This window comes from Talpa europaea, assembly GCF_964194135.1.
Source record: "Talpa europaea genome assembly, chromosome: 1".
Lineage (NCBI taxonomy): Eukaryota > Metazoa > Chordata > Mammalia > Eulipotyphla > Talpidae > Talpa > Talpa europaea.
This window is the reverse complement of record NC_140073.1, coordinates 22,104,862-22,119,779: the sequence shown is the minus strand read 5'-3', so window position 1 is coordinate 22,119,779 and position 14,918 is coordinate 22,104,862. Positions and strand designations below refer to the sequence as shown.

The 14,918-nt window shown below is 35.4% G+C and overlaps 1 protein-coding gene across 3 annotated transcripts in view; it reads left to right on the top strand.

Annotated features, from left to right (window-relative positions):
• Window positions 1-5,031, top strand: part of HIPK3 (homeodomain interacting protein kinase 3) — a gene marked incomplete at both ends in the record, with an annotated part of 46,603 nt that extends 41,572 nt beyond the window's left edge. The window contains 8 exons of one of the 3 annotated variants that reach the window (XM_084231215.1): window positions 56-180; window positions 273-434; window positions 591-653; window positions 937-1,230; window positions 1,552-1,692; window positions 3,188-3,423; window positions 3,706-3,833; window positions 4,555-5,031. In XM_084231215.1, coding sequence (XP_084087341.1) covers window positions 56-180; window positions 273-434; window positions 591-653; window positions 937-1,230; window positions 1,552-1,692; window positions 3,188-3,423; window positions 3,706-3,833; window positions 4,555-5,031 — 1,626 coding nt within the window. Of the gene's footprint in view, window positions 1-52; window positions 181-272; window positions 435-590; window positions 654-936; window positions 1,231-1,551; window positions 1,693-3,187; window positions 3,424-3,705; window positions 3,834-4,554 lie in introns of all 3 variants that reach the window. The other 2 variants (XM_084231217.1, XM_084231216.1) reach the window with 2 other exon arrangements.
• Between the last annotated feature and the right edge of the window lie 9,887 nt (window positions 5,032-14,918).

Genomic DNA, 14,918 nt, shown 5'->3' with positions numbered 1-14,918 from the left:
ATGTAGTAAAGGTGAAGTACTGTAACTTATTAGTGTTTTGTTTCTGGTGCAGCAGACGTGGTCTGGTAGAACACAGCAGATGCTGGTACCTGCTTGGCAACAGGTAACACCCATGGCTGCTGCTACTACCACATTAACTTCTGAAAGTGTGGCTGGTTCACAAAGACTTGGAGACTGGGGGTAAGTTGAAAACAGAAGTCCTTCTTTGTGAATAGTTTATATAAAAGATCTTGGTAAAGAAGGTATTCAATTTTTCTAAACTTTTTCCTTAGGAAAATGATTTCACACAGCAATCATTATAGCTCAGTGATGCCGCAACCTCTTCTAACCAATCAGATAACTTTATCGGCCCCTCAGCCAATTAGTGTGGGCATTGCACATGTTGTCTGGCCTCAGCCTTCCACTCCCAAGAAAAATAGACTGTGTCAGAACAGGTTGGTATTTGTACTTTAACTGTTCTCTGTACTTTGAGAATTAATCTTTATAATAAATTTTGCATGTACACTGAAGGGTCACTCTGTTATATTCAAAATGACCTCTTTGATAGCTTTGTTATAAACACTAAGCCAGCTCCCTTCTCAATTTCTCAGAGGTATTTTGGTAAAACTAATGGAATGGGAGCCAGGAAGAGAGGAAATAAATGCTTTCAGTTGGTAAGATTGTCTTCATTGCCCTTTTGATTTATTGTCTACCTATAATGTAGCAATTTTAGATATTTAGATACACACTTACTAAAAAAAAAAAAAATTACCAGTTGACTGTATGTAAATCTACACTGAAAATTCTAGAGATAGTTTATATTTCACAAAACTCACAATATGTGTGTTAACACATCATCTTGAATAAGAGTGGTTGCATTGTTCATGAGCTATGTTAGAAAAATGTCATTGTACCTGTTTTGGTTATGGAAATGACCTATTATTCCTTTGATTGCAGGAGTAATTCATTACAGAATACCAATATCCCGCATTCAGCGTTTATTTCTCCAAAGATAGTAAATGAGAAAGATGTGGAGGAAGTAAGTTGTGTAGAAACACAAGACAATCATAACTCAGAAGGAGAGGCAAGAAATTGTGAAACGTCTGTCAGACAGGACTCTGATTCGTCGGTTTCAGACAAACAGCGGCAAACCATCATCATCGCTGACTCCCCTAGTCCTGCAGTGAGTGTCATTACTATTAGCAGTGACACTGATGAGGAAGAGGCGTCACAGAGACATTCACTCAGAGAGTAAGTGCCAAATGCAGTTACTTGCATATATGCTACATTCCTTAAGTAATAATGATGGTGCCCTCTGGCATGGCAAAAGAAAACTTTGTGACTTATTCCTTGTCCTTTGGATTAAAACCTTCAAGTTAGATAATCAAATTCTACACAGAGAGATGTCCTTAATAGTTTTTCACAATTATTGTAGCAATTTTCCTGTATTTATGAGCTTTAGTTTTTAGTCCATGTTAGGCCACTCTTAACTGTTTCAGATCCTTTAAATAATGTGAATCTTAGCTATCTTCTTACTTTTGATACACATTTTTCCCTTCCCTCTTCCACTAGATGTAAAGGTAGTCTAGATTGTGAAGCTTGCCAGAGCACTTTGAATATCGATCGGATGTGTTCATTAAGTAGTCCTGATAGTACTCTGAGCACGAGCTCCTCAGGGCAGTCCAGTCCATCCCCTTGCAAGAGACCGAACAGGTAAAGGAATTTCAATAGTAGTATATAGCAAATAATGAGTCTACTAAAAGTCCTATGATTTTTGTTGTGTGTTGTTGTTGTTGTTCAAATTAGTAAGTGCCTGCCAGTTTACCACGGTGGCTTCTCTTTTGAGCATAATTTTTCAATTAGATTACTTTTTTTAAACTCAGATTTTAAGTTGTCCTTTTCTTTATTGTTATAGAACAGATCTAAATGAAAAATTGAGGGTTATAATGAATGACTTTTAAAGAATGATCTGTTTGAAAGGGTAAAATCACATTCACAACTTTAGCTCCACAGACTGCTGTCGTAACTTAGATTTCAAATGCATCATAGACTTCAAAATAAAAAGGGTATGTTTTGGATAGTGAAGTAATGGCTCAATATCAGTAGAATATCTGCTGTGATTTTTTCCCCCCTCATCAGTGATTGATTTGCATACTTTTATCCATATTTCCTTATCTACCTTTCTTTTTGTCCTGGGACTTGTATTACCAGTAAGTTCAGAGCCTCACCTAACCAGCATGATATACTAATACATTAAGAGATAAGTCATAAAAATTTTAGTGAAATATGTTTGATTTCATCTTAGAGAAATTATCTTAAGTCTTAATTTATACATTTGTTTTTCTTAGTCAGGAAATACGGTATTGAGTACTTACAACCAAAACTCTGTGGTAGATAAAAAGGAATTTTAACACTTTTTTTTTTTTTTTATAAGTTGCCTTTAATGTGGTTTGGAAGTTGATGTACACACATATATACATTAATATATACATACACATATATATGTAGATGTATTTATGTAATTATATGTAGATGTATTTATAAGATATAGAAATAAGATATACAGCTCAAATATGCATATGAAAAGAAATTTTTACATTGTTGAGCATAAAGTAAATGATTAAAGCAGATAGGAATGCTGTAGAAATCTCAAGTATAGAAATATTGTCAGGTCCTAAGAGGGCAAGGAAAAGAAAAGAGAAATCTAGTATTATGGCTAGCCTTCAGAGAGGTGGGAGAAAACTTTTCAGAGATCTGGTTTATTGAAATGACCCAAATTACCACTTTTGGCACCTATCCCATATTCATTCTAACCTAATCTGAAATACCGAAGTCACATATTTATGTTTGTACTGTTCATTTAAGTCATTCAGAACAGTGCTGCTTTTGTAGTCTTTTGTTGAAATTTTATGAAATGTATGAAATGGAGCTTTATGAACTCTTACTAAAAAGTCAAGTCGGAAGGGAAAGGAAAGAAAATCCAGTGCCAAAAGGATGTTCCTGAACAGGACAGAATTAGTGTTACCTGTCTGAATGGAGAATTAAGTTGAGTGTATAGAAAATCTATGAAAAATTGTTACTGGACAAGGAAGAAATTGTAATTGTTAAGAAATAACTGATTAAAGCCTCCTCGATTTGCTGGAGCCTAGGTACTACTTATCACGATTTAATGTTGAAAAACATTAATAAAAATACTTTTTTGTTGTAGTATGTCAGATGAAGAGCAGGAAAGCGGCTGTGATACTGTGGATGGCTCTCCAACATCAGACTCTTCAGGACATGACAGTCCATTTGCAGAGAGCAGTTTTGTGGAGGATACCCATCAAAACACAGATCGGGTAACCTCTGCCAACACAGAAACCAAACCAGCTGTTTGTACTGTTGTGGTGCCAACAATGGGACTAGAAAATAGATTAAATGCCGATGAGCATATGGCAAACACAGGTAAAACAGTCATTCCTGTTTCCCTAATTTCTCCTATAAGCTCTTAATGTAGGAACATCAGAGAATGCTATTGCCAAAAGTCTCTCTGGATTTCCAATTTGACCCCACCAAATGGATTGTACAAAAGGAAATCTCTTTTGATACCATCTAGTGCTTAGAAATAAAGAGATCCTTTTCTTTTTTTAAAGGTTCTCAAGCACTGTTTTGTAGGATACCTAAAGACCTCTCTGCTTTTTAAGTGAGAAGGAAGAAAGCATTAACTAGTATTTTGTTGGTTTCTAGATTCTATATGCCAGCCATTATTGAAAGGCCCATCAGCCCCTGGAAAATTAAACCAGCCTTCCTCAGTGGGTAATCGTCAGCAAAAATTGACATCAGCATTCCAGCAGCAGCATTTGAATTTCAGTCAGGTATGTTTGTGAATTAATAGTATGATTCAAATTCAGCAGTTTTTTTCACTGTATATACAGTCTTAGAAAAATTTTCCCCTTTCATTATGCCAATGACCAGAGAGTAATTGGCCTTATAGTAGAAAAATTAAGCAGATTATCAACAGAATTTATATTCTTTAGAAAGATTAGACTCTTAGATTCTGTTTTTCTCTTTTTTTTGGTGTGCTTGTTATCTTAAACTTCCTTAGATCACAATGTAAACTAATGGATTAATAGTTACATTTCTTACATGTTATTAGTGATAGAGATCATCTGATGAACAGAAAGAATTTAGGGAAAGAAAAGGTATTGAAATCAGACCTGTGTTGAAATTCCAGTTTTGCCAAATACTATGGAATTACCTTTGGTCTCTTCACCAAATCTGGACAACAGTAATGGGAATAATAGCTTATTGTGGGATTGTTCTGGAATAAATAACACTGGGTAGCTATTATTAATGATGGGCATAGTGGTACTATTAGTAACAGTAAGTGCAATGCTAATACTAAAATAAAATTTAGTAATATTTAAATATGTTGATGTTTAAATATTTAAATAATATTTAAATAAATTGATGTTTTTCTCTTCTCTAATTTTACTTAGTATAAACTAAGTGTAACTCCTTATGAATTCAGTCACAGTGTGTGTGTGTGTGTGTGTATGTGTGTATGTTTTTGTAATTTTTTTTTTTTTTAAATAGGTTCAGCACTTTGCATCTGGGCATCAGGAGTGGAATGGAAATTTTGGACATCGAAGACAGCAAGCTTATATCCCTACTAGTGTTACCAGTAACCCATTTACTCTTTCTCATGGAAGTCCCAACCACACAGCTGTGCATGCCCATCTGGCTGGAAGTACGCACCTCGGAGGACAACCTACTCTACTTCCATACCCATCATCAGCCACCCTCAGTAGTGCTGCACCAGTGGCCCACCTCTTAGCCTCTCCATGTACCTCAAGACCTATGTTACAGCATCCTACTTACAATATCTCCCATCCCAGTGGCTTAGTTCACCAAGTCCCTGTGAGCATAAATCCCCGTCTGTTACCATCCCCAACCATCCATCAGACTCAGTACAAACCAATCTTCCCACCACATTCTTACATTGCAGCATCACCTGCATATACTGGATTTCCATTGAGTCCAACAAAACTCAGCCAGTATCCATATATGTGAAAACTCAAAAAGAATATATTGAGGAAGCTCAATGATATAAACATTTGATTAAAAATAAAAACATGGTATTTAATAAATATTAGCCATGGCACAAGAAAATTATTTTTGAATCATGTAGACTTGGGTGCAATTTAAACAACTTTGAGCTTTAAAAAAAATCACTTTTAATGTGTTTTGCACATTTGGTATAACTTGTCTTTGGTCATGTTATCTTCTTATGTAGTAACTCTAGACAGGTGACTTATGGGAGCAGAAGTACAGTTTTGCTCCTGCTATTTTTTATAAAATTGCCTTCTAACTAGTGCAAGACACGTCCACATTTGGGAAGCCATTCTGTGTACAGACTTAGAGCAACAGATGCACATATGTCAGAATTAACAACATACAAGTGAATTGTATTACCTGTGTCTTAGTGTATAAATGTTGGGTCACTTACCTAAGAAATTGAGCTATTGTTCTTTACATTTGCATGTGTCTTTGCATGGGCAAAATGTTGCCTAGACTTTGCTCTTAATGTTGTTCTAATAATCTCAGCTGCATTGTAAACCGTTTCCACACATAGTGCCTTAAATATTTGAGGTTGTTAATGTTATTACCTATATATAAATGTTGAGGACTGCAGCACTTAAAATTCAGACTTACTCTTTAGTTTTCTTTTGATAGAGTAATGTTCATTTTGGTTTTGTGAGGTATGATTTCAGGTTGTAGCTGTTTTTTCCATAAGAGGGCAGCATGTTTGCTATAGCTGAATTCTGCTGTCTGATTTTTCAGAATGATCTAGCTTCAAGAAAAGCAAGCAGTTAGTAGTGCTTAAGAAAAAATGATTCAAGTATCTAATGGATAGTTGATAACTGTCACAACACAGCATTTTATATACTGTTAATTGAAACTGCAATACAATCTAAGTTTATTTTGGGGAGTGTTTGCTGTATAATTGGATTTAATAAAATGTTTAGAGGTGCAGTAGGCATGACTTTGAGTAGATAATGAAAGAAAATGCAAAATGCTCATTGATTCATGATGTGGTTTCATCTTAGCTTGGGCAAACCATGCAGTATTTAATAAATAGTAGCAAAATATTTACTATTGAAGCTTGAAGAGATGTGAGTTCTTTGTGTGCAATTTTTCATTTATGCATGTGAGAGATGTTTTTTTTTTGTTTTTTTGTATTTTTACATTGTAGTACTTATTTTTGCTTGTTGGTGGTGTTTGCTTATTTAATACATTCCGTCAGGGACAGAAATTACATGCTTTTTTTCCTAGGAAGTGTGGTTTTTCCCTTTTTTTTTTTTTTTTTTTTTTTTTTGGGTGGTGGTGGTTATGTTTAAATGAAGTTGCTTTTACAGCACCAAAGACTTAATCATCCATTTCCTATATAAAAGGTAGCTACTTTTTGCATAGACCTCAAGTATATTGTAGTGTAGAGATGGGATTTAAGGAAAGGTATTAAACAGGCTGTGTTTTAGCTTATGGGCAAGTAATAAATTGTATCATTTATCTTGAATGTATCATAGATAAGCTGCTATATAACGATTGCCACTTCAGATAGCTGTGAAATTAGGTGATTAACTAGTTGTTATTTAGCCTTCTAATTTCTGTATAAGTCTAATTACATGAACTAGAAGATGGGGTTTTGATTTTTTACTTTGCTTTTCTGTTTGGAGTGTCATTGTAACTACTGTATTGTAAATGATGGGAAATAATTGCATATGTTATTTTGGGGTGTGTCATTTGCATCAGTATTTTATCTCTATTAATGTTTGTGCTCATCACTGCATATAAAAAGAAAACTTGGATGTATCAATGTAACTTAATTTTTTTTTTGTTTTCATACTGGCATTGTAGACACTTGAGAAAGCTGTATCTTGCAGGCTTGACTTAACTTTTTTTCCTTATAAATCTGGAATATAATCTTACAGCATTTACTGGAATAAGCAGTACAAAGCATTTGAGTATAAAACTGCAAAATGTTTTGGATTTACAGCATTTCTTTGATAAATAAATTGCATACCACTAGTACAGCTTTAGTACAGCATTGACAATAAGCTAATAATGGATAAACTTTCCTTTATTCCATTAACACAAGCAGTGTTTTATTTAATAGTCATCAATGAAATAAATGTGCCTGAAATTGATTTTAAAAATTACAGTATTAGATCATACAATAAAAACCAGCAGTACATTTTTAGTCACACTGAAAATGAAGGACTTAATTTTCCCCACAAGTTTCAGTGTTTTTAGTATAATCAATTCTATGCATTTTATATAAATAGAAGTATATATATAACACATAAAAAAGGAATAGCCTAAGATTAATTTAAAAGATTATTTACAGATGACAAATTTATGGAGTCACTATTTAAGTAAACTTGCTGCCCTCCACAGCCTTTTAATTTTATTTATATGGGCCAGCAGATTACTGATACCTGCTCACTTGGAAATGAATCAATGCTGGCAGTGAATGTTTTTGAAACCCATGTGCACCAAGGATTGATTGATGTTTGTACCAGAAACAGGTACAAAACTGGCACAGTTTTCTTTTGGTTCAGGGCCATGTTTACTACCCTGAAGTGTTGTATTTTCTGTAGTTCAGTTTTAAGATAGACATGGACTGTAAATGTCAATGTTTTCTTAATATAGTAATGTTTAATAAAGGCATACTTCAGTTAAATACACTGCTTAACTGATTCTAATCATGGGATTTTTATGTGTTTAAAAATAAATTTCACAATTCTGCTGAATTCTAAATTTAGCATATTGACAAAAAGTATCTGGGTTTACCTCTTTAAAACCCTTTTTTTTGCCACTTTCATTTTAATGCTTTCTTAAATAAAACACTGCATGACTTCCAAGTTGCATATTTGCATATTATTTTAATTTGCAAAATATTTCTTTATCAAATATCCTGGCATTTATTCCTTTCCTTCAGGGTATTTAAATATGTTACTGTAGTAGCAAACCCTTTTTATTTTTAAACACTCTACTTATTTTAAACTTGTTTGCATTAAGTAAAAGTTAAATCATACACTGCAAGGTGTAGGACGATTTGTTTTAACAAACCCAATGATACAGATTTGATTACTAAGTTTGAACTGTTAACTGTTTAACAATTTTAGACTTGTGGCTATCTTTCTTTGGTTTGTTTGTTTTGCTTTTATTTCTATGCTACACTAGATTGCCATGTAGCAATTGCACTGTGCAATATTACAATAAGGACTGGGAAAATTTTTATGGATGTAATGTCTATTACAGTTTGCGATAGTATTTCTCTCTAGTTCTCAGTGATTTAAATGTGACCAAGCCTTCTGTACTTTGTCACAAAAAGCGGGTTTTCCAGGTGACTATTTTGGTGAGTGTCAAAATAAGAATTTATGGTGTATTACTGTCGATTCACTTTGAATTAAAATATATATATTGCAGCAAACAGCTTGTTGACTTTTTTTCTATCCCAGTACTGCTGTGTAGGGAAAGAAAAGGTTTATATATCACTGAGTTACATCATCTCTTCAATTCTCAGAAACACCCATGAGATAGGTACTAATATATTCATAATGTGATTAAGAAAAATAGGATCAAAATAACTAGTTAAGTCGCCCAAAGTCATACTGCTTGTGAGTGGTGAATTTGAGTATGATCAGGCTGTCTTACTGTAAATATACCTTTTTAAAAGTCTAAAGCAGTGTGCCATAAGTAAACTTCAACCACAGGATAACCATAGCCCATCTCTCTTGAGCATTGTTTTCTTGGATATTTTTTGAGGTAAATGTTTCTGTTCAATATGAGTGGATGAAGAATAGGGAATTCACATGTATTCTTTTTTTTTTTTTAAAGATTTATTTATTTATTATTTATTTATACAAGCACTGGGTACAGTCAGAAGTGTGGGAGGGTGAGAGAATTCACCAGAGCCAGAGCGGGGAGTAGAGCAGGCAGAAGGACCGAAGCACACTGCTGAGGGCGAGGCAGGAGAGGTCTGCGTGCCATGTGGGACCCTCCTCCGGTTGGCCAGGGAGCAGCCGGGGATCGAACCGGCGCTGCAGAAGCTGCAGGCAGCTTCGCAACCCAGCACTCAACCGCTGCGCCACCGGGGAGGCCCTCACATGTATTCTTAAGACATAAAACAAGACTTTGTACTAGACCAAATCAGGCACGGTGTTTTCAAATTCCACATCATACTTCATGGATCTAACTGTAGAGGAACATCAGTAGGAAAGTTGTAGGGGAGCACATTACCAGGACGTAACCACATACTGGGAATACATGTTTTTAATCTTTCTCAGTTAACTTTTAATTGAAGTATGATATATGCCCTCTGACCTCTTCAATATTTAAAAGATACATCCATTTGTATGTAGTTCAGAACTATTTATCCTCGTTGCTGTATAGTGTTCTGTTTCTTTAATGGATGCTTGAAATATTCCTACTTTTTGGCTGTTCTGAACATTTTTCATGTCTTTTGGTGAATACATGTATGCATTTTCTTTGGTACATATGTAGATAAGTGTATTGCTGGGTTGCAAGTTATACATATGTTTACGTGATTATATACTGCAAGCAGTATTTGAGTGGTTTAGGGAACTTAAACTCACCAGCAGTGAGTAAGCATTCCAGTTAAGTTTATATCCTCATACATTATATTTTTTATTTCATTTTAGTCATTCTTGTGACTTCTTAGAGTTGTTCAGAAATAATGTTAACATTATCATTTAGCCCAAAGCACTGATCCATCCTACAGATAAATAAAATTCAGGTTTTGCAATTTCATTAAAGTCATTTAGTTGGCTTCTTAAGAATACTAAGTATTTGGCTATTTAAGTTGATCTAGGACTACTTTTTTAAAGGGTTGAAAAGTGTGCAACACATCATAAACTATTCAGCCAGTGCCTGGTACATAGTAGGTATGTCATGAGTGAATATTTATGAAGCATCTGCCCCTCTTGCAAGTACTATATGCTGAGTATATATCTGAACAAAACAGAAGTTTCTTTTTTTGCTCTTACGGATCTTTCTTTTTTTATGGAAGAGAGAGATTTTAAGTAAGGGATGAAGAAAATAAGAGTATACTGATTATCTTACAAGAAGGCATGCCAGGGAATGCCTTAGTAGGAAGATGCATTTGAGTTGTAAGGAGAAGGCTAGTCAGGGAGGCAGGAGAGGAGTATCTCTGGCAGAGTGAGCAGCAGGTGTTCAGGAATGGACTTTTAATGTGGCAAAACTGTGTGAGGTCGGAGAATAAGTGTGAGACTGGAACAGGAGCTAGAAGGTAGAGCTAGAGGAGGATAGAGCAGGTCTTTTGCCAAGGAAGGGAGTCCAGATTTAATTTCATGTATTATTATTGGGAAGCTATGGGAGAATATCAAGCAGGCAAACCAACTTGATCCAGCTGTCAGAGCATGCCTGTAGGCAGAATGAAAAGGAAGCTGAAGACCAGAAAGGAAGGTACTAAAGCATGACAGGTAAAGACCTGACAGGCACTAGCCCTTATCAAGGCCTTTGTATTACAAATGTTTTCTCCCAACTGTGACTGGTCCTTTCATTTTCTGTAAGGGCTTTTTGGAAGAGCAAAATTTTGTATTTTGGTGAAGTCCATTGTATCAATAATTTTCCTTAATGGTTTGTGCTTTTTGTGTCCCAAGAAATTTTTGTCTGTCCCAAAGTTGCAAAAATTTTCTTCCTTGTTTTCTGTTATATTTTATTTACGGTTTTAGATTTTAGTAGGTCTATGGTTTGTTTCATATTAATTTTTGTATCAACTTTTTGTTTTATCATACTATCTTCCTAATTAGAACTACGGTTATTTAAGATTAAAAAAGAAGATGCTATTGTTACATACTCTATTAAAATAATACCTGACTACATTATACTTGGGAAATGCAGAAAAAAAATTTAATTAATAAAAATGTATGTATACAGGTAATGTGAGCAATTTTGGATCCTGATATTTTCTACTTTAAGTTATAATTTGAGCATTGTACATGCTGTATAGACTTTGGAAATATTTTGAATACCAAAATATGAAATACAGAGGTGATAGCTTAATCTAATCCTGTTTATCTCTTCAGTGGTGATGGAGAATCCCAAAGAATTGACTTTATTTTTTCTTAAAACCTTGTATTTTTACACCTTAAACCCAATTTTTATTTAAAAAAATACAGGAAAGTGCCTTCCTGGTGGTATAAGGGATTAAGTCTCAGCACTATGAAGCTATCTGCAGCCACTGCAGCAGGAGTTTGATCCTGGCCAGGGAGCTAATCCACGTGGTGCAGTAGACTTCTACTGTCTTGCCTACTGCTCCCCTCAGCAATGTATTTCAGTCAGGCTGCCTGTTCTGCATAAGTAAAAATAAATCTTAAAAAAAAAATGCAGACAGTAAAAAATACAGTGAATACACATATAATCTTCACCTAGGTTCATCAATTGCTAGCATTTGCCACATTGACCTTCTCTTTATATGTAATTTTTAAGTTAAACTATGTGGATATTTATGATTCTTGGCCCCTAATACTTAGTAAGCATGTATCTGTAAGAATACTGACATTCTTCCACTAATCACAAACTTTATAACAGCACAATTAAGAATTCTATAACATCTAATTTCTAGTCCATATTCAAATTTCCCAGTTGTTTAAAGAATGTCTTTCTTATATTTTGAAATTATATTTTATATTCTATTCCCCTCTGATTTCAGGAGCCAATGAAAACCCACCCATTACATTTTGCTATGACAAGTCTCTTGACTATTTTTAATTCAGAACAGTCCTCTTTTTATTTTCTTTTAGTGACACTTGAGTTCAGGCTAGGATACCCTATATTCTCAATTGGTCTGATTGTTTCTTCTTGCTCATGTATTTTCTGTAAAGATCATGTTGGATCTGATGGCTTGAATAGATGCCATTTGTTCATTTGTAAGAAATATAGGAATAGTTGTGTCCTTACTGCTTAGTGTCAAGAGCACATCATATTAGATTGTCCATTATCAGTGACTAGGATAAAGTGGTTACTGGCAATTTCCATTGTCATCTGTGGGTTGGTACTGTGACGATGTTAGGAACATTTTACTCAGTGGCTTTAGCATCTACTCATGATTGTTTGAACCAGTTGTTACATTGGGGGTTGCAAAATGGCAATTTTCAGTTTGATCATCCTGTCTACATCCATTGCTTGGTATTTTATAAAATATGACTTTCTCCCTGTGTCTTATGTGTTCTCTCACTCCCCCCCCCACCCCATGGTGGATTCCTGCCTTTTGCTTTACTTAATGTATTAAAGATTATTATATTTAAGACTTATGAATCCTTTTAACATCACTGCATTAATCTCTGAATGTTTCTTTTCCCACTCCAACAAGGTGTCCTAAGTTCACCTTGTATTTTACCCTAATGTTTTCAAATTGGCCATTTCTCCAAAGAGCTCAGCTTTCGTAGGACCCATTTTGAGTAATGTTTATGTCAGATACAAGGTAATTCCTTCCTGTTTTGTAGTACTGGCCAACTATGGTGTCATGGGGGTTGCTGTCCAAGATTAATTTCTATTCTTGCTTTAGCTTTACTCCTGTACTTACATTATTCAAGCTCAGAGCTGACTGCGGAGAGACATGTCACATGCTTGGTAACTAGGGCCCACCTCCTTTAGCCACCTTGTAACAATTACCTTGACTCCTGCTTGGTCTCGAACATCGAACATCGATAATAGATGGTAATTCCAAAGTCAGGAGGAACACGGTGGAAGGGAATTGATTTTTAAAGGACATGCGTGGAAAAAGAATTCATCTAATGTGTTCTGCTGTTTCCCCAATGTTTAGCACTTGTGCCCAGTGAAGGCTGAATAAATGTGGACCCTAGCGTGTGAGGACATAATTTAGAAAATTTGATAATATCTGTAGCGTGTTCATGATAACAAACTTGAAGCAGGTTGTGAGGTGAAAGGAACTGTGCTACCATGTCATGATTCCTTGTAGCCCTCCTAGCATCACTTTCCTCATATTTCTTGGAATTAACTGTCTGCTTTTCTCGACTCTGGACGCCAAGACTTTTTTCTTGTATACGCTATATCTTTGGCATTTAATGTGTGCCTGGCCATACTGAGCACTAACACATTTGTTAAATAAATGAATGAAATTGACAGGCACCTTTTGAATATAATTTAGGAGGATCAAATTTTTATTATCTACTCCACTACTAGAGGTTACTATGGTTTTGAGCATGTTTGGCCTTCACTTTACTTACTGATATGTTAAAAGAGCTTTGGATTGCAAACCCAAAAACTTGAGCAAGGGCTAGGCAACCTGCATGTAAGGGAGGCAGACTGAGTGGGGATTGTGGCAAAGTGGCAAGTCAAGCCCTTTGCAAAGGGAGCAGGAAGTGCTTTTAGGATAGCAGATGGAAGGGGTACTAACTACTAGTATTTTGAGAGACTATTGGTGAGAGGTTGGCGACTAAAAATTTTCTAAGATTTATTTTAAATATGGTCTTGGCTAATTATAAGTCATCTGCAGGCCAGAGATAGTTTGTGGGTAGCTACCTTGCTGGAATCTTCATTTGAGTTACATTTCAATGTTGCCATTTGCTAATTTTGATCAAAACCATTATTGTTATATTGCAGTACGGCCAGCAGGGGGAGAAAGAGTTCTCTAATGAGTTTTCTTTTGCGTTTGTGCTCATATCCACTTTAAAGAAAATGGCAAAGAAAGCAGAAACAAGGCCCGCGCAGGCCTTGCCCCATGAACATTGATAATATAATGTGAGAAATTTCTAACTTTTGTATATAGATTTTGAAAAAGGAGAGAAAGGATTCCAATCTCAGTGAATCCTCAAATTACTAAGACTGGTTGGTTCATCATGGATCAAAGGAAGACATCTTTGTCCCATCCAGACCTCTGCTACACTTAGCCTTGCCAATTAGTCCAGAAAATATATGGCTCTTTTCCTCTCCAGCAAAGAAAATCAAAAAAGATTTGACAACTGGAAGGGAAAAGAGGAACATCCATTATACTGTGCCAGACCATTTACCAAATGTAATTTCATGTACGTAATCCTACTCACGACCTCTCCTTATACCAAAATCTTAATTTTCAGGTTTTTTTTTTTTTTAATTTTGCAGAAGAAGGGAGAGGGTTTGAGGGGCTCAGTAATTGATTTAAGATAAAGAGCAATGCTGAAATGTAAGGGCCAGTTTGATTCTAAAGCTTGTGGAATTTTACCTCACTCTATACACACACATTCTAGGTAGGGGATGGGAATTGTATGCGTATGTAAGTACATAAGTTAATTTTATTACTGTGTAGAATGTGCCATATGATTTAAGAATGATAATCAAATAGTATCTATAATCAATCTGTGGTTATAATTTAAGCACAATTTGACAAAATCAGGATTTTAATAAATGTTTGATTACTGCCTGATTTAGTGAAGAGGTTGCTTATGTTATTGATAAACAAAGATAGTTTTTCATGGGCCTCCCCTGGTGGCTCAGGTGGTTGAGCGCAGCTCTGTGAAGCTGTCCGCAGTCTCTGCAGCGCCGGTTGGATCCAGGACGGCAAGGGTCCCACATGGCGCAGCAGACCTCTCCTGTCTCACCTGCTGCTCCCCTCAGCAGTGTATTTCTTCAGTCTACCTGTTCTGTTCCCCGCTCTGTCTCTCGTGAATCCCCTCACCCAGCCCCCGCATCTCTGACCTGTACCCCGGTTCTTGTATAAATAAATAAATCTTTTAAAAAAAAAAAAGGAAGATAGTTTTTCTTTTACATTTAAGACTAAAGTGAAACAACACATATGTTAGAAGTTCACTTGTTTGTCAAATGACATGAGTGAATTCTTTGCTCAGTCTGGTGATAGTTTTCTAATACTGGCAAAATATGCCTTCCTTCCATAATTTGTGCTGCTTACAATG